Source organism: Urocampus carinirostris, chromosome 4 (genome assembly GCF_059441175.1).
Source record: "Urocampus carinirostris isolate Australia breed hairy pipefish chromosome 4, RoL_Ucar_1.0, whole genome shotgun sequence".
Lineage (NCBI taxonomy): Eukaryota > Metazoa > Chordata > Actinopteri > Syngnathiformes > Syngnathidae > Urocampus > Urocampus carinirostris.
In genome coordinates this window covers 17,251,648-17,276,342 of record NC_142352.1, presented here as the reverse complement: position 1 = coordinate 17,276,342, position 24,695 = coordinate 17,251,648, and the positions used below count along the sequence as shown (strand labels likewise).

The window sequence follows — 24,695 nt, the reverse complement described above, 5'->3', positions numbered from 1 at the left end:
TATCTATCTATCTATCTATCTATCTATCTATCTATCTATCTATCTATCTATCTATCTATCTATCTCTTCGCCATTGATCACGGCCTTAAAAAAACGACCCATACTTAATACCTGATGGCGCCGCCATTCCTTATGTCCTATTACGCTCTCCGTAGCTTGATCTGGAGTCCTGTGTCACATTTGGCGCTCTTCTCCGCACTTCCGGTCGGCTCATTTTTAAACTTCCCTCAGGGAAGGAAAGAAGGCGCGTTTGACATTCAAGTTTCAAATCATGGCGCTCAGCTTTCAAACTTCTACTCTATGCTTGACTCTGCCGATCTCCTGTCAGATATGCCTGGGAAAGGTAAATAAACTTCCGCCATGCGTTACAGTGGTGTTAAATAACCAACCGGAATTGTTTTCGTAATGTTTCCCAGGTCAGACAACCCGTCATCTGCGGCAACCATCATGTCTTCTGCTCCGGCTGCATGGAAACGTGGTTAAAGAAGGCAAGCCAGTGTCCCTCGTGCAGAATCCCTATCACCGCAGAAAACCCCTGCAGGGAAATTCTAGGTGAGCCCTTAAAAATACATTTATTGACAAATGCAATTTTACCCAAAGTTCGCGTTTACTGCGCGTCATGATCTCAAAAGAACCCGTGACACCCCCGAAGTATTAACCTTTTATTTATTTTAAAACTATTATACACAGGGTTCGTATGGGTGCTTAAAATCCTTAAATGCGTTGATTTTAATGTTAGTTTTTTTCAAGGATTGAAAAGTGTAGGTATAAGTTTTGGGTGAAGTGTTTGTAAATGCTTGAAAATGTCGCCATGTTCCTCAACAAATCTGCTTTAAAATGACATTAACACTGCTATCCGGTGGCTTTCTTTCCTCTTGATTACCTGCAGCTGGCATGAGTTTGTATAGCATTATCCATCGGGTCAGGCTCAAGAGTACAGGTGCACGCTACACCTAAACAGTCAAGTGAAGCCATGTTTATCTGTGACGCCCTTAATCACAAGGGGACTCAAAGAGCTGCACAGACCACATATTATTGCAAACTACAGATTATTATTACAGCTTCCCCAGCTCTAAAACCTACATGAGGGCAAGGAAAAACTCAAAAACCTCAACATGAGGAAACGGGACTATTAAATGTGTATTAGGAATATTTAATATTAGCCATGAAAAAAAAATAAAGGCAGTGTTTCCTAGTTGTAAGTTGTAAATGGAAGAACTTCCTGCAACTGAAATTGTAAGCTTCATATCATTGTTATTTCACCCAACACCTATATGGGGAGACATTTGTCTCAAAAACGAATACATTCACGATTTACTCCAGATCTAAAAATCATAAGTCTTGATAAATGCACACCCAATATTAAAAATTGCATATTTAAATCACAGATATATTTGGGATCAGCAAAACATATGATTCACACTTGTTTTTGGCTTTGAATGTCCTTAAAAAGCGCTTGATTTTGGCCAGTTAAAATTCTGAATGAACTTCTACTGTATACATTGAATCGAAATAACAAACTCTTTAACAGGCTCAAGCATTTGTTTCGCAAATAAAAGTACTCTATACAGGTTTTTTTTTTGTTATTTTTTTTACATTTACACTTAAATAGATTGTAAAGCATCCCTTAAAGAAAAATTTGAAATATATTAAAATTATAAATTAAACAAGTTAGCAAAACTTTCTCTCTGCCACAGCAAATTATTGTATTAGGTTAGCAAAACAGTATATATTTTTGTTTGTTTAAATGTGTACAAAGTGCTTTATGTAAACATCCATAGTTATAGATAGTCTGTATTTTATTTATTTATTTATTTTCACAAAAGTGATCCTGAGACTAAATCCCCCCCCCAAAAAAAAACCTTGAACCCTCGGGTCATAATTTTTCAAACAAGAAAACGGTCTTTGTGTTCTCCAAGGTTACAAATGCTAATTTAAAAATATTGTAAAATACAAAATAAAATTGGGGGGAAATGATGAAAACATCTATTCAAACATTTGAATAAGATTGATCACCATGTGCCAATTCATAGTATTATATCAATTTCTAGTTTATTGTTTTATTATTTTTTTCCGGTGCGTGCTACAGAAATGTGTTCAAATCGACCATAAGAATTAAATTTTATATTGTATTTTACTTGTTGTTATACTTATGCTTTTACTGAAGATATTAAACTAATTCACAAAATGAGATTTAATTTTTTGAAATTACTTCTGATAACATGGATAATATTGATAATACAATGAGAAATCTCAAATAATCCAAAACTCATAAGTATGGTGAACCCTAAAAAGAGTTAAAATGAGCAAAATTATCTCCCATAGCAGAATATTGTATTTTGTGTAGTTTTTTTTTCTTGCATGTTTGGTTTCATTTTCTGCAGTGTGTGCCTTTTAGTAAATGAGTTGAACTTATTGTTTGTTTCATCAAAATGATTTTGTGCTTAAAAAAAAAAAAAGGAAATGTATCACTACAACGAAATTTGCAATGTGCTCCGTGATGTTAATTTTACATAACAGTTAAAAGTTCTAGTTAATCCACATATTTTTATTTTTGGTCATATTACAGGAGGTACGAACGAGAACGATCACACAGAGAGCCCATCCGTGAGAAAATGTCTCAGGAAAACTAGGGGGGAGCTCCTTCTGCGAGAGTACGAGGTATGACCAAATTGTTATCAAAAGCCCAGTGTTTACCATACGTTTTCGTGAGACCCCTTTGGGTGGACACTCTAAGGTTGGTCCATGGGAATGGTTTCCTGGAAGAAAATTTTGTACATTTTATATTCCACCGCATCAATCTGGTGCTTTTTTCTAGAACTAAATCAAGAAGCTAGATCTATGATCAATGGGTTCCCCTCTTTTTTTTATTCTTTTCTATGCAGTTTAAGTAACAATATTATTGTCATTCAAAACTAACATTCGTCTCTTGTTCCGTGATCATGACATAAAATCGACTGCCTTCTCGTATGTCATCTATAATCTGTGGTCCAGTGGTTATAATTCGGTGTTTTTAACCGCTGCGACCCGGATTTGATTCCTTTTGGATCTAACAGTTGGTACCAAGTTCCAATCTGAAATTTGGGGTGCGCGTATTACACTAGTGTGAGTTATACACCATTAAATACTGTATATCTAAAAATGTTATTTTTAACAATTCAGATTGATGAGACTTTGGTGGGAGCAATTAAACCCTGGTGGCCCACCATGATTTTCCTACGGAAACTCTGAAACAATCATTTCATGCATCTGACAGGAAGAAATCGAAAATCTGGTCCGGGAAAACGACTCCCTGAAAACCGAAAACCAGAATCTGGAGTTGCAACTGAGGACGGCTTTGGATCCCTGCAGTCTTAATTCCGGGGAAGCGGACGAGCAAAAAGTGGATCCGGTCTTCATGGAGAAACTGGCCAAGCGACTGCAAACGGCGCAAAACGTTTGCGATGAAGTGAAACAGGACATGCAAAAACTCAAGGAGGTTTGCAACTGTTTATACTTCCGCTTATTGACATTTAATGAAGTACTTTACGACTTCAAAGATGATCAGTGAGACGTTCCGTTTGTCTTCTCGTCCTCAGGCTAATAAAACGCTGCGATCTCAAAATGTTGACCTGGTACAGGAAAATATGAGACTTAAAGCTGAGGTGGTCAGTCGATCCCCACAGAAGTAAGTATTTCACTTCTCTTTATAGTCAAGTCATGTTTATTTGTATAGCCCAGACCTGGGCACTCCGGTCCTGGAGGGCCGCACGTCCTGCCAGATTTTGAAGTTTGCTCTTCTTTAACTCAGGTGATACAAATTATAACCTCGTTAGCAAGCTAGCAAGTGCTCGTTAACGATACTGGTGATTGGAATCACCTGTATTGGATCAGAGAAACCTCAAAAATCATGCAGAACATGCGGCCCTCCAGGATCGGAGTGCCCAGGTCTGGTATAGCCCTTAATCACCGCACAGACCAGAGACTATTATTGCACCATCCCCTGATATGAAACCTATATGAGGAAAAACTCAAAAACCTCAACATGAGGAAAATTTAAGAGACCTTGAGAAGGGACTGACATGATTTAATCCCCCTTCCAGGATGACCAGGCTACAATGGATGTCGCATTAACAGACAATAAAATATAAAATAATGAAAGTATGATATGGAATAAAAAGAATGACCAGGTTGCAATAGATGTAGCATAATGAATATTCTTTGTTTCTTTTTGAATTATTAAAATTCATAACGGCAATTCTTAAGTTTTTAATGAATATCGGCTCAAAATATTTGTCTGCCTTTGTACAATTTTGCTGCGATACTATCTATTTACAAGTCTAAACCACATGAGGCTCACTTCCTCTGTATTTTCTGGACTATAAGGCGCACCTTGAAGACGAAATTTGAAAATGCGCCTTATGATATGGTGCGATTATCGACTGGAAAATATGGTCTCTAAAATTTGAAATAAATAATAATGAAATGCATTTACATACGATATGTTTATGAATGAACCAATTCATTTTAGTTGTTTTTTATTTTCAGTTTTTTTTCTAATGCAAGCCTCATTCTAGTTTTGATTTAGTCCGGCGCGTCCTATGTATGAAAAAGGAATATTTTTTTTTTCTAAGGTGCGCCTTACAGACAGGAAAACACTGTACATACACTCGTCTTATTTGAATGTAATGGTTAGCACCCACATATTCCTTATCTCTTAAAAAGATATCGGTTAGGGTTCCCGTGGATCCTTAAAGTCTTTAAAAAAACATTGAATTCTATAAATAATGCCTTAATTGGCATTAAAATGTCTTAAATTCAATTTGCGCAAGTCTTAAAAATGGTAACACATCAATAAGATTTAAATTAGTTTGAACTAAAACAATTTCGTAAAGTTATTTTACATTCATCATAATAAAAATGCTTCATTGATGTAGCAGAAAAGTTCTTTGGAATTAAAGACGCTGCCCTACTTAGGAATGGGATAGGTTCCGGATGATCGTTCGTAAGTTACATTTGTTCGTAAGTGGCTTCAGTGCTATATTTTGTAGGTTTAAGGTTTACACAATTATGTTTAAATAAATGAAATTATATGCTCTATAAAACTAAATAAATTTGAGTTCAACTTTTCGAAGATGAGCTTCAAGAGTTAGGCGACTTCCTCCTTAGAGTGTGGCAGAAAAAAAGCAATCCAGCCATTTTCTCAACCGCATCAAGCTTTCTTATTCCACTTTAATTTCAAATGGAACAGCTCGCCTCTTCGTTACACTTTCCACCGACCATATTTAATGGATGCACGGGATATTAAACAATAAAAATGTAAAAGTTCTGCGCTGGAGATACAATATAGTATATTTAATAAGATTGTATAGACATAGACAGTATAGAATGTGTCCACACAAACTAGGAAGAGGAAGCAGATTTTTTTTTTACTTCTGGTTGGATGCTGGGTGAGCTCTCACAGCGCCACGTGGCGAAAAGAATCACTACTGTATTGTCCTCTTCTCGGAAAAAGGTGCACACAATAAAAAAATCTAGCTTACAGCAATGTCCGGATATTTTTCTACATCCCGAAAAAATGTTCGTACCTACCGTTTTTCGTGACTAAGGATCCATGATGTACTGTAAACATCCTTTTAATATCTTGTTTTCCGTGTCTAAAAAATGGAGAGTGCTATATTTTTTATTTTTTCAGGTGTTAAATTTACAACTGGACCAGAAAGTATGTATTAACAATTAAAATATACATTTGTTTAAAACTGCCCCTAAATTATGTGGTGTTTTGTTTTTTTCAAATGTTTTTTGTCAACTTGGTCTCAATTGTTTTTCAATAGGCAATAATAAAGTCTTAGTCTTAAATTTAGCTTGCCGTAAACTGTAGGAACCCTAATCTGTGTACATTTATTTAAAACTGTATTTTTTATATTGTATATCTGTTGAATTATTTGATTTGTATGATTTTGTTTTTTGTTATTGTATCATACTATAGTATGTGTAGTGGTTAAGGGACCCAACCATACATTACATGTATTTAATCCTGCACCCAGTAGTTATAATATTAATTCATATTAAATATTTAACTTTACCTGAAAGGAAGCAATTTTCCAAGACAAATTGACCAACTGATAAAAAAAATGTTCTAAGTAACATTCTCTGGCTAAACGCTTTTCTGTCGGGCATGGCTGTCCTTTCTTGCCGTCATTTCCACCTGGTGATACATTTCCCACAATCTCGTATTGCTGTGAGCGAGAACTAGTAGAAGACACTTTGGTTGGGAGGCACCTGCCTAGAATGAAATGCACAATTGTGGACGCGATCCATTTTACCCTGTCGACTATTGCTGAGATAGGGGCAAGCATAGCACTTTCTTTTTCTCTCTTACCATCTTTCTCCTTCTTTTGATCTTTTTTTGTTTTAATTTTCCTTTTCTTTTTACCTTCTTTCTTTTCTTTTCTTTTTTCTTCTTCTGTTTCTTCATATATTCTTTCATTCTCATTTTTTCTTTCTTTCCCTCCTTTTGTCCCCCCTCTTTCTTTTTGCTCTTCTTTTATCTATAACTTTTTTATTCTTCATTCTTTTCTTTTTCTCTTTTTGTTTCTCACCTGCTTTCTTTCTGTCTTTCATTCTTTTTTTTCCAACTTTCTTTTTTTATTTTTTCTCCATCTTTTTTCTTTTTACTGTCTTTTTTTTCACCTTATTTTTTCTTTTTTTTTTTTTTTTCTTTTAATTCTATCTTTGTCATCCCTCTCTCAAAAATAAATCTCTGGAGAAATACAAAGCCTACATTGAGAATAATTCAACCATAAGATCTCAGAGTAAACAATATGTTCTTAACGCTGACAATAAAAACTACTCAGATTCCTCAATTTAAAATACAAAAATATGTTTTTAATTGTTGCTCTTCAGGTTCGGTCGTTACACAGTCGCCGCCTTGGAGGCCAAAATCCTTCAGCACCAGCGAGACGTGGAGCACTTGAAAAGAGCCTTGGAGCGCAGCGACCAGTACATAGATGAACTGGAGAACCGAGTCCGGCTGTCGGAAAAAAGATGCGCCGACCTGGAGGAGTCGTGCAAAAAGAGCGCCCCGTCGTTGGAACCTCTCAGCAAGCAGCAACGGCTCCACATGATGATGAGAAGCTTGAGCGAAAACGAGCGAGTTTCCATCTGCAGCAATCCTGAGGTGGATTCGCTGACCTTCTCCAAGAGTTTGATCTTCTCCCCGTGCGTTGAGTCTCCCCAAAACATTTGCAAACCCTCTAAAAAGGGCGACTGCTCGGACAGCGCAACTTCAGACTCACTGCCTTCCACGCCGTCCTCTGCATTTCGATCGCTGACGCTGAGGAGTCCCGGTGTTCGCCAGAAAAAGGTGGCCTTCAAGCCGGCTTCTCATTTCAGGAAGTTGGATTTCGATGAAGTATTGTTCCCTCATCCGAACCCTGACCTTATAGATCCTTTGAAGCCTGGTTTATGGGGACCTTGGAAGCGCTCAGAATCTGAGGAATTCTCACCTGGTCCCAGTAAAGAACCCTCTGAGGTCCCTGATAATTTTCAGAGCTTCAGCGAGGCCTCCATGGATGCCGCCTACCTTAATAAAATCTCTGAGTTGGACTCAATGATGCTGGATGGCGAGAGTTCCAGTAGTCGAGGTTCTCAGCTGTCTTGCTTGGACTTGGACAGCACCTTAGTGGCAGAACCTCGTGATGCCGTGAAGACCCAGGAGGCTTCTGGAGACCACAATGGGGAAGCACATCCTCTTCCTACAGCACCATGTGAGGATGAAACCAGCAGGGGTCAAGAGATGTCTTTTGAGTTGCTCTTTGAGACTCTTGACGAGACCAAACCTGGTCCTTCTGGTCCTCAACCAAAGAGCGAATCCACATCCCCTGGTGGGAAACTGGTTAACGCCAGTCAGCCCGCTAAAAGGAAGTCCCACAGTCCCTTCAACTTGAGCAGTCCCACAAAACTTTCCAAGCTCATGTGAGGGATACTTTGCAAGCACTTCATTTGTCTTCTGCACTGGAACTTGATGTTGTCCTTAGATTCTGTCAATAGGAAATTGAATAGGTAGTTCAGCTCAAAATTGACCCCACAAAAATGCTTATGTCAATATAATAACTGTTGAATTAGCCTTCGCTAGTGGTAACAAGTCACTTTTTCGGCCATGTGACATTAATGAAGTTAGCTTTGATTGGTGATTAAGACTATAGAAACTGGCTGCAATTTAATCGATATCAAGTGACAAAATGACTTAAAACTGGTACATTTTGCTACTACATTAATAATCTAGCTTAACAAAAATAATTTGGGGGTCAATGATAGACTTATAGGAACTGTGAGGCTGTTTTTTTTAACATCAATTGACAAAATGGGTACATTTTGCTTCTACATTGATATTCCAACTGCAAGAAAATATATTTTCAGGGAGGTGGTGGGATTGTTTGTCTAAACGAGAACATCATGGAGAGTTTGTCATAGATTTAGTCCTAAAAACACAAAAAAAATCATGTCCAAGTTGGAAGATAAATTTTGCCATTTTTGCTGACAGGCCTGCTTTTTTTCATGTTGGTTATACAAAGACTGAAAAAATTAATAATAAAAGTGTTTATTTTCCTAACCCCCTAGTCGTCAGTTTGGTAAGAAATGCCACACAGTTAATATTTGGTCTCTTTTTTTGTTTCAACTTCAAAGACCTATATTCCAGACTTATTTTTTCCCCTCCCTATTTTTTTTTAAAAGGGTTAAACATTATAAAAAAATAATGGAAAATGTATAGACTAATACCGGTACATACTTACTTCAAAGTTGACATAAAAGTACGAAAAATGACTATGGTCAGGAACCTTTTTGACCCACGGAGCCTTAAAAGCAGAAATATTGAAAACACATTTTTGAGAGAGTCGCACCTTTTTATAATTTATGACCGAATTCAACAAAACGGCCCTCCAGACAAAAGCGTATTCTTCAGCACATTATTTTGCACCGTCCCTTGATGATCTGATCAAATCTATGAAATATTTATAATACAAGAGCTGAGCCCGTTTCCCATATTAATAATATACCACTTAAAACTTGTCTGCCTCAGTTAAGACTGTTGAGGCTGTTTTTGACCGTCATTTGTGTCGTAATGGTTTCAAAACAAGGTGCTAGCAAAGTTATTTTGTAAAAATGTCACAAAATATGGAAAACGAGAAGCATATCGTTAGATTTCCCTTTGGCAGCGGACTGCCCTGAATGAGAAAACAAAGGGAGTACCTTGTACTGTGTGCAAAGGTCCGCCCTGGCGTTTTCACGTGTTTACAGTTCTTTCTGTGGGTTTTTATCAAAATGTATCTCAACAGTCAACATACAGTTAAATGAGCTTCTATTCATTGGAATTTTTTTTCGCGACCTGCCAAAACGGGTTAAGACACTTTGACTAAACTGTAGTTGAGAAGTGCCAATCCTATCAAATACATGTTTATAATAATGCCACAGCCATATCCCATATCAATGTACCATATTGATACAAATATTTAACTTGTGTCCCCCCTCTCGCAGTAACTTAACTGTTGAGGCTCATTTTGACCATAATTTTTCTTCAAAAAAATGGTTTCAAAATGAGGTGCAAGCAAAGTTCTTTTGTAAAAATGTCACAAAATACTGCAAACGAAAAGGATATCGTTGTATTTCCCTTTGGCGCAGACTGCGCTGAGCGAGAAAACGAAGTGAGTACTTTGTGCTGTGTGCAGAAATCTGCCCACCTCTACCGCTCCCCCAATCAAATTACTGACGTTTCACATGTTTACTGTTCTTTCTGTGGGTTTTCATTTTAAAGTATCTCAACAGTGAACATACATAGTTTAATGAGCTTTATTGGATTTTTAGCATCTTACTGCCAAAACGGACCTGCCGCCAAAACAGGGTAGGTTGGTGTGACACCTTGACTCTAAACTGTAGTTCAGAAGTGCTTTATAAATACTGACTAAAACTAATTCACAAGCAATCCCCTGAGGAGTGAAAAAACATAACCATGGAAACAAAGCATGTGATTATCAAAAGATAAAAATAACGCACTGGCATCTTTACCCTCGCTAAGGAATATGGCTTCAACCAACTGACAATTGGGTAAAGTATTAAAAACAAGGAGTTGGTTGAACCAAAGCAATATAAGGATGTGACAATCTTCACAAGTAGAAGTTTAAATCTGTTTTCATGTGAATCTCCCTTCACCCCCTCTGCATGAACCCACTAACTCCACTTTACTAGCTGAAGTGACATCACACCTAGTGTTCCCTCTAAGCTGCACGCGTGCGCAATTGTGCACTGCTCGCACAATCTCGGCACACAAGAAAATCTAGCCAGCGCACAAAAATGAGGGCTCAAAATTACTTATTAAAAAGCGACTTAAGTCAAAGTTACAGTGCATGAAGGTAAAAATACACGGTTTCTCCTGACGTTGTGTCCTAAATGCGGTATTTTGAAGTTGAACGAAGTTGAGTAATGTCGAGAATCGGCTTCTTCGGCTCGGCTCACTAAAAAGGGTCCTAAACTGCTCTTCAGGTTGTTTTTGCTTCTTTAATCCCAACAGGACCAAATATTAAGTAAAATTATGCACAAAATGACTTCAAGGAAGGGAACAAAAAAGAAAAAAATACCAAAATGAAATAGTGAAAAGCTGAGAAAAAAAGAAAACATTTAGGAAAAAGCCAGAAAAAAAGAAATGTAGGAAAAACAAATAGAAAAAAAGTAACAGCTTGGAAAAAATAAACACAATGAGATTTTTTTTAAAGGAATAAAAAAAAAAAAAGTAGAAAAAAAACACCGAAAAAAGAATAAAAAGTTTGTGTTGCATTCAAATAATTTCCAATTATATCAAGTGAATCATGTTGCCAACTTGTACTTCCACTAAAAAATGTGATTAAGTACAGTTCTGTATCTTACAACCGACCAATAAGCCCCCCCAAAATGTTAATATTATGCGACAAAATATGTCAGGAAATAAAAAGGAATGGATATCTTGTGAAAGAATTGTAAGAACAAACGAAAAATGTAGGCCGTACAACCTTTGCAATAGTACATGAGTCAATTCATTCAAAAGAGAAAAATAATTTTGCATTGCCGGAAACTCAGCAAAATGTAACGATGTCAAGATTTGGACATGTTTGATAAGTAATTATCTTGCCACACTTGGGATTATGGTGGCTCACTGTTGTTCCAAGCGTTGCTCACCGACTTTGTGTGAACGCTCAGACCCGTAGAAAATTACAGGGAATATTGATCACACCAAAGGTAAGTACAAATTAGTTTTTCCTCTACTAATATGATCAAATAGCATTTTAAACATACAAGTGTATATAACATTAGCAATACCGTAGTTGGGTAGTACATTGACCTTGGTATATTTACTTGAGTTAGTTTTGGGATATTGTGTACTTCTAGGAGTATTTTTAAATCACTATACTTTTCACTTTAGTACATTTGTGAAGAAACTACTCATACTCCACTACATTAGGCTACATTGAACCCGTTACTTAAATCACCTCCAGGTACAGTAAGTCCGTGCGTCTGCTGAGGTACATTTATAATCCTCAGAGACCTCGTTTTTTTTTTTATTTAGATTTGACCCGTGACCCAAAAGACCACCAGATGGCAATTACAAGCAGGGTTAGGAACGGGGTTTTTTTTTTTTTTGCGCCGTGCTGCATTGTTTTTCAACCCTTTTTGAACCAAGGTACACTTTTATTGATGGAAAAAGTTCCGAGGGTTACCTTCCGTCAAATGTTTGAAAATGAAGGTATGTCAAATATCTCACTGTACTACCTCATACGCAGATAACTAGTACAGTATATAAAAAGAAGAATATAATAGTTAAAATAAAAAGAATGATTTATTTATGTTTTTATTTTCTTAAAGTTTGTTATACAAATTACAAATGAAGTTATTACTTCATGAGCAAATAATTAGTATATAAAGAGTATATAAAAAAACACCTGCCACCTACTGATATGGATGACTATTACAGTTCCTCGTCTGAAGAAAGCAAAAATACTGAAGAATGGCCTGATTTTTGGAAAGATAAAATTGGGCAAATTCCAGCGGCACACTCGTGTTCCCTGGGACACTGGTTGGAAAAACACTGCTGTGCTGTATGCAGATTGCATATTGAACCCTTGCAAATGTCGTGATGTTGCCTCTCTGGAGGAATGAGAGCCATGACGGACGTCAGAAAGCACTTGAGCGCACGGCAGTGTCCAGACAAAGATATATATAATCTAATTTAATCCACAGAGGGTTCGACCAAATTCAGTGCAAAGATTTACAATAACACGGACTTGAAATTTATTATATTATTAAGTTATATTAATTTAATTAATTAATTTCGTTGTTTTAAGTCCCATTTTTATAATTTCTATTATATTTCATGTTATACGTCATCAAAGGAGAAAATGTTTTTGATAAAATACCTAAATGATTTGGTGGCAGGCAGCACGGCGGCGCAGTGGTTAGCGCTTGTGCGGCACAGTTCATGTCATGGGAACCTCTTGCGTGGGTTCAAATCCAGCTCCAGACTTCCTGTGCGGAGTTTGTATGTTCTCCCCGTGCTTGCGTGGGTTTCCTCCAGGCACTCTGGTTTCCTCCCACATTCCAAAAACATGCATGTCAGGTTAATTGGCCGGTCGAAATTGTCCCTAGGTGTGAATGAGCGAGCGAATTGTCTCCCTGTGTGCCCTGCGACTGGCTGGCAACCGGTTCAGGGTGTCCCCTGCCCACTGCCCGAAGATGGCTGGGATGGGCTCCAGTACCCCCGCGACCCTACTGAAGATAAGCGGTGCAGATAATGGATGGATGGATGAATGGACTCTGGTGATTTGATGATGGTTTTTTTTGTAATCAATGAGACGCTGCTACAATTACTCAGTACTTGAGTCGTTTTTTTTTTCACCAAATACTTTTTTTTTTACTCAAGTAATTATTTAGATGACTACCTTTTACTTGAGTCATATTATTTTGAAGTAAATCTACTTTTGCTTGAGTAAAAATGTTGGCTACTCACGTCTCACTTCTATTTTTGTGCTACTTTGTCATTAATATTCTATAGGTATTTACAATTTTTAGTTTTCATCTGAGGGCAGCACGGCGGCGTTAGCGCGTGTGTGGCACAGTTCTGAGGTCGTGGGAACCTCCTGCGTGGGTTCGAATCCAGCTACCGGCCTTACTGTGCAGAGTTTGTATGTTCTCCCGTGCTTGTGTGGGTTTCCTCCGGGCACTCCGGTTTCCTCCCACATTCCAAAGACATGCATTTTCAGGTGAAATGGCCGGTCCAAATTGTCCGTAGGTGTGAATGAGTGAATTAGTTGTCTGTCCCTGTGTGCCCTGCGATTGGCTGGCAACCAGTTCAGGGTGTCCCCTGCCCACTGCCCGGAGATGGCTTGGATGGGCTCCAGCCCCCCCGTGACCCTAATAAGGATAAGCGGTACAGCTAATGAGATGATTTTTCATCTGGGGTGTGGAACAAACTAGCTAATAAGTATAGTTTTTTGTGTCCCCTGCTATACAGCAATTTTACTGTGTGATCCCCACCCTAATGTGTGTGTCGTACAGAAAAATGGCCATGCTTGAGTTTATAGTAACACAAGCCTTCACACACACATGATAAACACAAATCCCTAAACACACTAATTGAATTGTAGCAAAAAGCACTTCATTATGCAAATGTAACACTATGACGTGTATCTCTCATAGCGCTAATCACTCGCATGAAATTTTAATTGGACAACCGTTGTGGTTTGAATAAATGAAGCGTTAATTCATCGAGATTCATTCATTTAGGTAAAGACCGCCAGTGCAAGGTTACACCGGAGTATTAAATCAATTTGTTTCACGCTCGACCATGATGAGATTGGAGGATGAGGAGTTTGCCTCCTTGATGAGTTCTAAACACTTGAAGTTAAATGAAGTTCATGAGGTCAAATTTAAATTCGGGTTGTTATACATCAATAGTGTGCACTGTAATTTGCATCTGATTGCAGATACAGTGCTTCCTTATTTATATACTTGCTTCTATACTTGTTGGGCCTTGTTCAATCCAGAACAACAAAGACATTTTTCCCGTGTGCTGGGGAATTCTGACTACGCGAGGCAGGTAAATTTGATTATTATTATTTTTTTAAACGGTCCATTTTGGTCCCATTGTGTCTCCGTAGTTTGTGATCTCCCTCGTACTTTTTAGCACTCGATTTTGGTTGCACTATAAAGCAAAACTACAATTTTACAGTGTCCCTTTAACAAGGTGTTTTTGTTGTACTAAATATGAACAATGAACATTTCCATTTTTTCTGAATATTTTCTTATCAATTAACCTTGACATATCCTAGATTACAATTTTCATTTTAAAATGAAATAAATGTTTACACGACTTGCAGAATGAAAATATTTTAAAAAATCGTTTTATTACTTTGATGGCCTACTTTGTATTTTTAAACATTTTTTTACACAATATCATGTATAATAGTATCTTTTTCATATTTTTAAGATGTTATGTTGCAGGCAATGACAAAAAATAATAAACATCGAAAACATATTTTCAAATGTATAATATCATAAATAATAGTATTGTTTCCAATTGTTTAAGCTGTTCTATAGTAGGCTATAATAAAATATTTATACATAATACAATACAATTACACTTTTTAAAGATAATGGTCTTCTTTTCCATTATCAACATAGTAGGTTTTATAGTATTATTAAAAAATATAATACAATATTATTGTTAAATATACAGGTCATGCCGTGCATATTGTACCTTATGATACTGAAACGTTTTACTCAGGGATTTAGGATCCAGTATGATGAAGGTGCTGTATCTGAGTCAGAATAGTTGGCTTGTCCTGCTACTAGTATGTAAACCAGTACTATCTGATTCTTGTAGGGAGCAAACCCCTACCCCAAAAACGAATTTTAGAGCGGGATGGCCACTGTCAGGCTGTACCTGCCCAAGACACACTACAGGACGTGGTAGTCCTACAACCCTTGTGGTTAAGGGTTCCGTGACCCGTGATATATTTTAATATATACTTCCCATTCTTTTATGCTATTTTATATTATTCTATATGAAAAATAACATATACATAATATCAAAAATAATACAATAAAAGGTTTCTGTATATACACTTTAATCAGAAAAATAGTATTTCCTATTATTTTAAGCTCATTATCAGAAAAAAATTATATATATTCAGGGGAGTTAATAAATATATACATCGTATCATAAATCATACCATTACTTCCCATTAATTTAGGCTAGCTTGAGTCAGCTCGCTCATAGTGCGTGTGCAGGTATGTGCATTTCTTAGACGTGCTCAAATTAACTTCTTTTTTCTTCTTTTTGGGTTTTGGCTTGGTGTTTGGATTGTACTTGAAGAACTGTTACCATTATTACGCTACACATTAAAAAAATAAACTACGGGAACGAAGATGACATCACTCTCCAGCACTGCCTGAGCCCCCATTTCTTGAAGCTGATGTGTTCCACCCCGAACTGCTCTGATAAAAGTAAGATGAAAACAGATAGGCACAGTGGAAAATAAAGCATAAGGGTTCTTTGAACTCAGTCAGGCATTGTTGTATTTTGTATTTGTATTTTGTATTTAAGAGAGAGAAAAAATGTACTTTCAACTTTTTAGGGCCACCACAAATGGCCCAGCCCTACCTTCTAAAGGGTGGTGTCTGTAACTTAAAAAAATTCTACTTGCTGACGCCATCTTCTAGCTGAAATAGTTTTTGCAGCCACTATCAAGCTCCTTTTGTTGCGCGTGCAAGTGTGTGAAATTCTTAGACGTGCGTGAATAAACTCTTTCTCTTTCATCTTTTTTGGACTTCGGGTTGGCATTTGGACTGTATTTCAAACAGTCCTTTTCTCACTTTCACCATTTTCATCCTATAACAAAAGAAAACCGCAAGCACTCACGTGAAATCACTTTCCACCCCCTGTCCCTCCAAGTCATTTCCTCCAGCCTAATGCACTCCGTGGCCGGAACACTGATGACAAAAGTAAAATAAAAGCAGATAGGCGCAGTAGAAAATAGAGAATAAGGTCTCTTTGATCTCAGTTGGGCATTGTTAACATAAATGTTTATCTTTCAATTTTTTTAAGGGCACCACAAACGACGCACCCACCACCTTTAATTCGAAGTCTTTAACTTAAGCATTTTAGGCATCTTTAAACATTGTGTTAGCTCTAGCATTATTGTACTTTATTTTAACTGCTGGTTTCCTAGCTAAAAAAGAAAAATGTTTGCATTAAACTAGAAAAAAAAACGAAAAAAGATTTTTTTAACACATAGAGCTGATTCAAATTGCATTTCCACCGGAAATAAATAAACTCATCAGCTTTTGCACCCCCAGTTCAACCCTAATCCCCCCCAACCCCCAAACAAAACAAAAAAAGAATTAAGGAACCAGTTTGTATCTGCAAGGAGCAAGTGCCACCAGCCCTTAAGACCTCCTTGCAAACGTCTCCTGACGTTTGCGGTGCCTCTGCCCGGAGAACAGTTTTTTTTCTTTTCTTTTTTTAATTCTGTCAACCCCATTCACCGCTCTGCCAGTTAACGTCTCGCGAGAGCCCAGCTTGACGAGATCTGAGGCGCTCAGGTGTAAGAGGCTCTCTCATCCCAGCAGCGGGGAAACAGTAGACAGATAAGTGCGCGCGAGAGACTGCAGGCGTCTCTCTGATCTCCGAGCTCGCGGCGCAACACAAACGCATCGCATCCGTACTTTACCGTATCGAAAACCGCTGCGCTGCGGCGGTGTCGGGGATCTGCGGTGTTTTTCGGGCTTATTTTGGCCGTTTCAGCCATTCCATCTGTGCATGCGCGCACTTTAATTGGAGCGTCTCGCCAAAATGATGTCCATGAACAGCAAACAGGCGCACTTCGCCATGCATCCGTCGCTACCGGAGCATAAATACACCACGCTGCATTCCAGCTCGGAAGCTATACGGAGAGCCTGCTTGCAAACTCCACAGGTAAAGAAACAACATACTTATATATGTATTGCATGATTTTTGAGTCCTTTGGAACGCGGTGCGTCATTTAGGGGGAGCTCAGGGTGCATTTGCCAGCGGTGCGTAATTTAGGAGCGCTCCGAGGCGCTTTTACGCAGGGTTAATCTTTTCTTGTGCGTTACCAGCAATTTCTTGGATGTTATTCAGGTACAAATAAGATTTTGTCTCTAATCCAAAGTCTTTTTGCTGTGCGTAATTTAGGGTAGCCCCAAGTAGTGTTTAGGCACAGTTCATGTTTTTTTCATGCGTTTCCAGCAACTCCAGGGATATTTCTCTACAGCTCAATTGGTAAAAACAAAATATTCCACAAATGATGGGTCTTTGTGCGTCTTTTAGGAGCACTCCAAGGTGCGTTTACGCACAGTTAATGACTTTTTTTCATGCGCTCAGAGCAATCGCTGTGATATTTCTTTGGTAAAAATTAGATTTTGTCACGGGTCCTGAGTCTTTTAGCTTCGCGCTGTGGTTAATATAGGATCTCCAAGACGCGTTTACCCATTTAATGTAATTTTTCAAACGTTCCGAGTTGTTTCTGTGATAGTTCTCTGGTAAATACGACATTTTGTCACGTTTTTGCGGCTTTTAATCGTGTGCAATCCCGAGCATCTCCAGTGCATTGGTTGCTGCAAGGTGCGTCGTCGCGCGCCCTTAATGTTTCTTTGAGCTACAAAAAAAATGTGTGATCCTTCTAGACTTTTTTGATATTTTTTCTGACTTCAGAAAGAATACCTAAGTCGTGTCATGTTATCCTTGGCGGGTACATTTTGACATTGTCATGAGAAAAAGTGGATTCCTATTTTTTGTGTTGTTTTCAATGTTTTCAATATAAACATTTGATAACGATTTTATACGCATTTTTACATTCCAAATAATTGTTCTACAGACTTTATATTCTGTTTTGGTAAATGTGTAGTTTTTCTGCCTTAATTTTGTATTTTAATATACATTGAGACATTTTGTTTTTACCACTGCTGCTCGATGCTTATATTTACTCCAAACATTCCCTAAAAATAATTTTATATATTTTTTACATTCATTTTTTTCATATTTATCTAACTATTTTGTCCTTGGTGATAATGTTTGAATCATATTTTTCAAAAATAAAAACATTCTAACTCGGCAAATAAAAATAAAAAATATGAATCGCTTTTTGTGAAGTGACAGTCATGATATTATTTATAATGTTAACATTCCATAAAGAATGTTTACATAATAATATATATTTTTATTTTTTTTCCCCTTGATATTTTTGATGTAAATATTGCATAAAGATTAACATTGATAAAATAATAAAAATCTTTTTTTTCATGATGATATGAAGGGAAAAAACATGACAGGAAAGTTCTTTCCAATATTCTTGTCCTTTCCTTTTTTATTTGATATATTTCCAATGCAAATATTCCATAAAGTCATAAACAATAAAAATTGAAATTACTTTTTTACATAGCAGTAGACATTTCTAAAGATGTTTTTTTCTTTGACTTTTTTTTTTATCATAACGTATTTTATATAAATATTTAATTATGTCAAATAATGATAAATGTAGATACGGTTTTTCATGACGGAAAACATATTTCCTTTATTGGTGTTTATTCATTTCCGTTATGATCTATTTTCAATGTACATCTTCTGAAAAGATAAAAGCATTATCTAAAAAAATATATCTTTTTACATGACATCTCTGATGTGTACAATGGCAAAAAAAAGTAAAAAAATGATAGGAATCATATCTCCAATTTTATTTTTCTCTTGGTAATAATGTTTACAACATGAATTTGAAGTTAAAAGATTATATAAATTGACTTCCTTTTTTCACAAATCAGATTTTTTTTTATTTGTGTCATTTTCAATGAAGATGTTTTCATTTCTAAAATTCTATAAAGTCAAAAATGATAAAAAAAAACATTTTTTCCCATGTTAGGGAGCATATTTCCAATATTTTCACGTTTTATCTTTTTGCCATGATTGTATAAAAACTTGAGATACATTTTCATTCAATTGAAAAATTATATTTGTCTTTATTGTATTGTATATTTGTATATTTTTTTTTACTTTTTGTGCGTATATGGAATGTCCACATTGGAAACGTCATTTCCCCCCCCCCACAATCTTATGAATATTTGCACGCTTTGTCATCCGCGTCACCTGATTTATTATTTATTCAACACGATTTTATGAATATTTCAGCGCCTTGTCATTTTTACATCCTAAACTATTATATTTATGTATTTTTGTGTGTGTCTCTTTTAGCTGCAAAGCAACATCTTCGCCAGTCTGGACGAGACGCTCCTGGCCCGGGCCGAAGCTCTGGCGGCAGTGGACATCGCGGTGTCCCAGGGCAAGACGCACCCGTTCAAACCCGACGCCACCTACCACACCATGAGCACCGTGCCCTGCTCCTCCAACTCCACGGTTCCACTGGCCCACCACCACCATCATCACCACCATCACCACCACCCGAACCTCGAACCACCGGACCTAATGGACCACATCACCTCTCCATCTCTTGCCCTCATGTCCAGTGCGCACGACAGCGGCGGAGGTGGCGGAGGAACCGGCGGGGGAACCGGCGGAGGTGGGGGGCTGCTCTCCGGTTCCTCCGCTCCCACGCACCCGCATTCCCACATGCACGGTTTGACGCACCTCTCGCACCAGGCAATGAGCATGAACTCGCCCCTTACGCACCACCACGGACTCTTACCGGGTCACCACGCCGGGGGCCAGTTGCCCCACGGCGGGATCCCCTCTATCAACGACTCGGACACGGACCCCAGGGAGCTGGAGGCCTTCGCGGAGCGTTTCAAACAGCGCAGGATCAAATTGGGGGTGACCCAAGCGGATGTTGGGGGTGCACTCGCTAACTTGAAAATCCCCGGGGTGGGCTCCTTGAGCCAAAGTACAATTTGTCGCTTCGAGTCGTTGACTTTGTCCCATAATAACATGATCGCTCTCAAGCCCATTTTGCAAGCTTGGTTGGAGGAGGCCGAAGGGGCCCAAAGGGAGAAAATGAGCAAACCGGACATTTTTAACGGAGGGGAGAAGAAACGCAAGAGGACGTCGATAGCCGCACCAGAGAAAAGATCCTTAGAAGCGTATTTTGCCGTGCAACCGAGGCCCTCATCGGAAAAAATTGCAGCAATCGCTGAGAAATTGGACTTGAAAAAGAACGTGGTTCGGGTGTGGTTCTGCAACCAGAGACAAAAGCAAAAACGCTTGAAATTTTCCGCCGCCCACTAATGGACACAAAGTGACTGAATATGGGGACCAATAAAACACACACGCACCCTTTTTTTTCCGCAGACGCGCTTCATATCGATAACCTCGTGCGAAAATGGCATTACTGACAATAATTGTTTAGATAAATCGGTTACATTTTGAAAAATAGAATAAGCCTTTTTTCAAATCACAAATTAATTAGTATTAATTCCCGTTAAGTTTAAACTTTGGTAAACCCTCACATGAGCCAAAAAGATATCAATGGATTTTAAACTTACATGGAGGACCGGGAGAGGGGCTTTCAGATAAAAGAATTATCATCATCAAGCCCCCCTTGAGCTCCCCATTATTAAATCTTCAAGGTTACAAAAAAACAGATCAGCCCTTAAGGGTGTGAAAATCAAAGATCAGCAACACGATAGGCCGATAGTGACAATGATGTAATAGTCAAAACAACGAATAACAGCGAGTCTAAATAAGAAGCTGCCATCCTATTGACTCTATTTTGCATTCATCAAATATTAAAAACAGAATAAATAATAGTATTCCCCCCTGCTAGATTGGCCTCTTTTTTTCAACATCTAATGAAAATATAGAAAGTATTAATTCAAAAATACTGGATTGCAAAATGATACCGTATGCAATAATGGCCCACGTCAGTAGGGCCATTACTGCATAGCTACATAAGTATAAGGCCATTATCACATGCTATAACGTGGAAATTATGGAATTTCGAATATCAATAATATCGAAAATATCGAAAAGTTGATAAAAAAAAATCGAAAAATATCAATAGTGCCATTTTTGCACGAAATAAATGATTATATCATACCTGTCAACCTCAACCAACTGCTCCTCTTATTAATGACTGCTATTTTTCCTATTGGAGCGATAATAATCCATATAAAAACACAACGCTGCGCCTATTTACTCACAGCAAGACAGACTATGTAGAACAGAGGTCCCCAAACTTTTTTCCCGCGAGAATTATTACTTTTCCCTTCTCTGGTGAGTGGCCAGGATCCCCCTTCTACAATTTCAGTAATCGTGAATTGTTTTCTAGAAAGCAACAATCTAGTTCTTCTGAGTTAAATCAAAATTAAATCAGAAAATTGATAATAACACTATTCATGAAATGCACAACAGCCAAATAACCCTCTGTGGGTTCTTCACTCAAAACATTCCATGGAATATTAACTTTCTTTTGTGCCGTGCATCTTAAACAGGTCTAGGTTCATCTTAATTGTCGTAGCACTCGGCGACCGGTAGGTTTTATTTCATTATCACGCTCTTTTTTTAAGTCACGGTACCAAAGAGGAATGTTAATTTGGATGAGCATTTCACACGTTACAATGACAATACATGTGTCACAATTATTGCCATTTTAGCACACGAAAGGCTTAATGAAAAAAAGAAAACGTGCAAATAAATACAGTATATGGAAAAACAAAATCTAAGTGATAGCTGGTATTGTTCAGGAATCAAATGTGGACCAGATCTAGGGAGCTTGCCATAGTTTGGGGACCCTACTACATTGTAGAATAAAAACAAAGATAACTTGTGAAAACAAGTTTGTTTTATTTACGAAATGAACAACACAAATAATTCTTTCAGCGTTTTTCCTAGTTATTTTCCCACTTGAAGTATATTTATTGTTGTTTATTATAAAAAATAGAGATTAGAGCCGAACTGGGCAATTAAGGTCAGATTGGTCTGACAAGAACTGATCAAAAAACTATAAATATTATCATTTTCCTGGAAAAAATCAGCTTAAAAAATTGAAATAATCAAAAAACGTATAAAATACAGGGAAAACGAATAGGTTGACAGGTATGAGTTATCGGTTATTTCTTTTCACGTTTTTTGTGAATGTCAAGTATGCAAATATTACACAACACCCACCGGAAAAATAGTAGCGACGTCACAGTTGCCTTTTAACACACGAGAGAAAGGAAAAAAATAAAAATAAATTGAGTTGATTTCTCTGAAAAAGGCCTAATGTTTGAAATAATAGCCATTCACTTATTACCTCATTGTCGTACCTAGACTGTGTTTTGGGGTTTGATGTTATCGAATATTCTACATTGTTTATTTATTCATGAGGATTTCCCTTAATTTTTTGTGGGGGGAAGTGCTACACTCTAAAAAAGATTTTATGGTGGGGGGGACGATAGGGGGTGAGTAACGCAAAGAATTGGGTCAAAAATGGAATTGAATCTGATTTTCTAAGTTGTTTGGTACTAGAGGCCCTAATGTTCTGTGTTTTTGTCTGAATAGTATTTTTTTGATTACTTAACCAGTCAGAACAATTTAAAGACACGTTTTAAAACAAAAGAAAGAAAAACACATTTTAGTGTCATCTATTAACACTAAATAATCGCTAACAATACAAATCAGGAGTTCAATTTTGTTTTTAAACTTATTTTTCCTATATTTTTGGAGTTTTTCAATGAATGAGAATTATTTTTTTTCGTTAGAAAAAAGAATAATAAAAAGTAACTGTTAAAACGAAACTGATCGAAGAGAGATTGAATGAATAATTTATATTTCACCTATTTGCCACCAAATAACCATGAATAATACAAATCAAGATTCCGATTTTTTGTTTTACATATTTTTCCATAACTTTGTAGTTTTTCTACAAATGAACATTTTTTTCCGTTCAAATAGTCACAAAACAAAAGTATATTAAATAATGATCGTTAAAAACAGATCAAAGAGGGAAAGTCAAATATATATAAAAACTCACTCATGAACTACTGATTTAACAATTAAGATGTAGACTTTTAATTTGACATTTTCACTATGCTGTCTTTAAATCGCTTTTTTAAATTTATAAATCGTTTAAACGAAATAGACGTTTTTTTCTGTTGTTTAAGAGGAATTGGTGTAATTAGAACTGTTTTCTAATTAATTATTTAAAAACAAATGTATCTTAAAATAAATGTATCTGACATTGTTTTATTTTGAGCGTTGTTGTGTTATTTATGTTTTGGGGCCTTTTAAAACAAAAACAACAAATCTTTGTGACATAAGTTGTTTCCTACCTATATTTTTTTCTTAAATACAGAAAACAACTCATTTTTTTGAATTTTTTTTAGATAAATTGACCAATTTAAAAAATATTCAAACCAAATCTAGGATATTTTGGGGGACTTTGAAATGAATAGTCTATCTTTTAATATAATTATTCAGCTGTTATCTATGAATCGTTTCTAAACAAAACAGCTCAATTTTGACAGTTTTGAGCAAATCAACCCATTTTTATTATTTAAACCAATCTATGGTATTTTGGGTGACTTTAAAATGAATAATTTATTTTTTAATAAATTTCTTCAGTTTATGGGTTGTTAACTACAATATGTTCTGTTTTAAGAAAATTTAAACAGCCCATTTTTTAGGGATTTTAAACACATTGATTTTATGATAATTCAATCCAATATTAGCGTGAAAACCTCACAATCTTTGGTGAAATTAAAACTATAGTAACGAATCAACCCAAGCTTAACCCAAATTGGATTGTTTTTGACTCAACTGTTTTTAGAGTGTATCATTTGAATCTCCCTGTAAAACAATTGCAGGACTGCTTCGGAAAATTTAAATATTGTGATAAAATTCTTTATTTTCTGTAATTATTAAACAAATATATTCTGGATTCATTACAAATTAAGTCAAGGAAGTCAATTCAAGTTATGTTTATGTCTATAGCCCTTAATCACAATGTCTTAAAGGGCTATACAGACTATACACCACACTACCTTAGAATGAATTACAGTAAATGAGCATATTATTTTACATCAAATGACTGTATACTATAAACGACAACCAGAATGCAAAGCAATTTTAAGGTTTGCGGAATTGTATCATATATGCTGCTCTAGAACCTTCTCAATACCGAAATATTTACTTAATACACCTGAAAAACGGTAATGCTGAGGTGAATTATTGCAAGTCTAAAATTGCTAACTACAGCAAAAACTCAAGAATATTAGGAAAAAGTATACTATTAGGCTGTAAGCCATCGTCAGTAGAATTAAATAAATAAAAGGCTTGCAATGTTCCTGTTAAGTGAATCCAGAATGTAAGACAATGGTCTTTAATGGCATTAAAGAAAAAAAGGAATAATTTTATCACAATATTCCCATTTCCTGAGACAGTCCTACAGAGGCCTGCATGGAAATCTAATCCACAGACACCATCTCATCCTCTTATTGTTTCAATTTGCACACAAAAACGACCCTTTATTTATAATATATATCCTCGTGTTTTTGTAAATACAATCGTCACTTTGATCACGAAATTGGAGTTGTGTCACCAGAAAAAAAGCCTTGCCTGCTGATGAAAAGCAAAGCGAAATGTATTTTTTTTTCAGTGTTTTAGTTTGCTGTGCAAGCACTCTATGCATCGGACGAGGAATGATAAGGAAAAAAAAATAACTTGCCTTGTGATGCTCTCACTA

At 36.7% G+C, this 24,695-nt stretch overlaps 2 protein-coding genes and 1 long non-coding RNA gene across 3 annotated transcripts in view; 2 read left to right on the top strand and 1 right to left on the bottom strand.

Moving 5' to 3' along the window:
* LOC148366941 (uncharacterized) overlaps positions 1-24,695 on the bottom strand; it is a 168,347-nt gene that overhangs the window by 74,112 nt on the left and 69,540 nt on the right. The gene's annotated exons all lie outside the window — the stretch shown is intronic.
* obi1 (ORC ubiquitin ligase 1) lies at positions 180-8,593 on the top strand. Its single transcript, XM_088333775.1, has 6 exons — positions 180-343; positions 417-552; positions 2,570-2,661; positions 3,257-3,478; positions 3,579-3,667; positions 6,886-8,593. Exons 1-6 carry the CDS (start codon positions 272-274, stop codon positions 7,958-7,960), a joined length of 1,686 nt encoding a protein of 561 aa, XP_088189901.1. The 5' UTR covers positions 180-271; the 3' UTR covers positions 7,961-8,593.
* On the top strand, positions 16,670-23,427 carry pou4f1 (POU class 4 homeobox 1). The gene is made up of 2 exons (XM_088333774.1): positions 16,670-16,981; positions 19,271-23,427. Exons 1-2 carry the CDS (start codon positions 16,859-16,861, stop codon positions 20,255-20,257), a joined length of 1,110 nt encoding a protein of 369 aa, XP_088189900.1. The 5' UTR covers positions 16,670-16,858; the 3' UTR covers positions 20,258-23,427.

Excerpts from the sequence above, each read along its gene's own strand:
- obi1 (XM_088333775.1), top strand. The coding sequence starts at position 272 with ATGGCGCTCAGCTTTCAAACTTCTACTCTATGCTTGACTCTGCCGATC. Across the intron at positions 344-416 it reads GTCAGATATGCCTGGGAAAG|GTCAGACAACCCGTCATCTG; the intron begins GTAAATAAACTT and ends AATGTTTCCCAG. Across the intron at positions 3,479-3,578 it reads ACATGCAAAAACTCAAGGAG|GCTAATAAAACGCTGCGATC; the intron begins GTTTGCAACTGT and ends TCTCGTCCTCAG.
- pou4f1 (XM_088333774.1), top strand. The coding sequence starts at position 16,859 with ATGATGTCCATGAACAGCAAACAGGCGCACTTCGCCATGCATCCGTCG. Across the intron at positions 16,982-19,270 it reads CCTGCTTGCAAACTCCACAG|CTGCAAAGCAACATCTTCGC; the intron begins GTAAAGAAACAA and ends TGTCTCTTTTAG.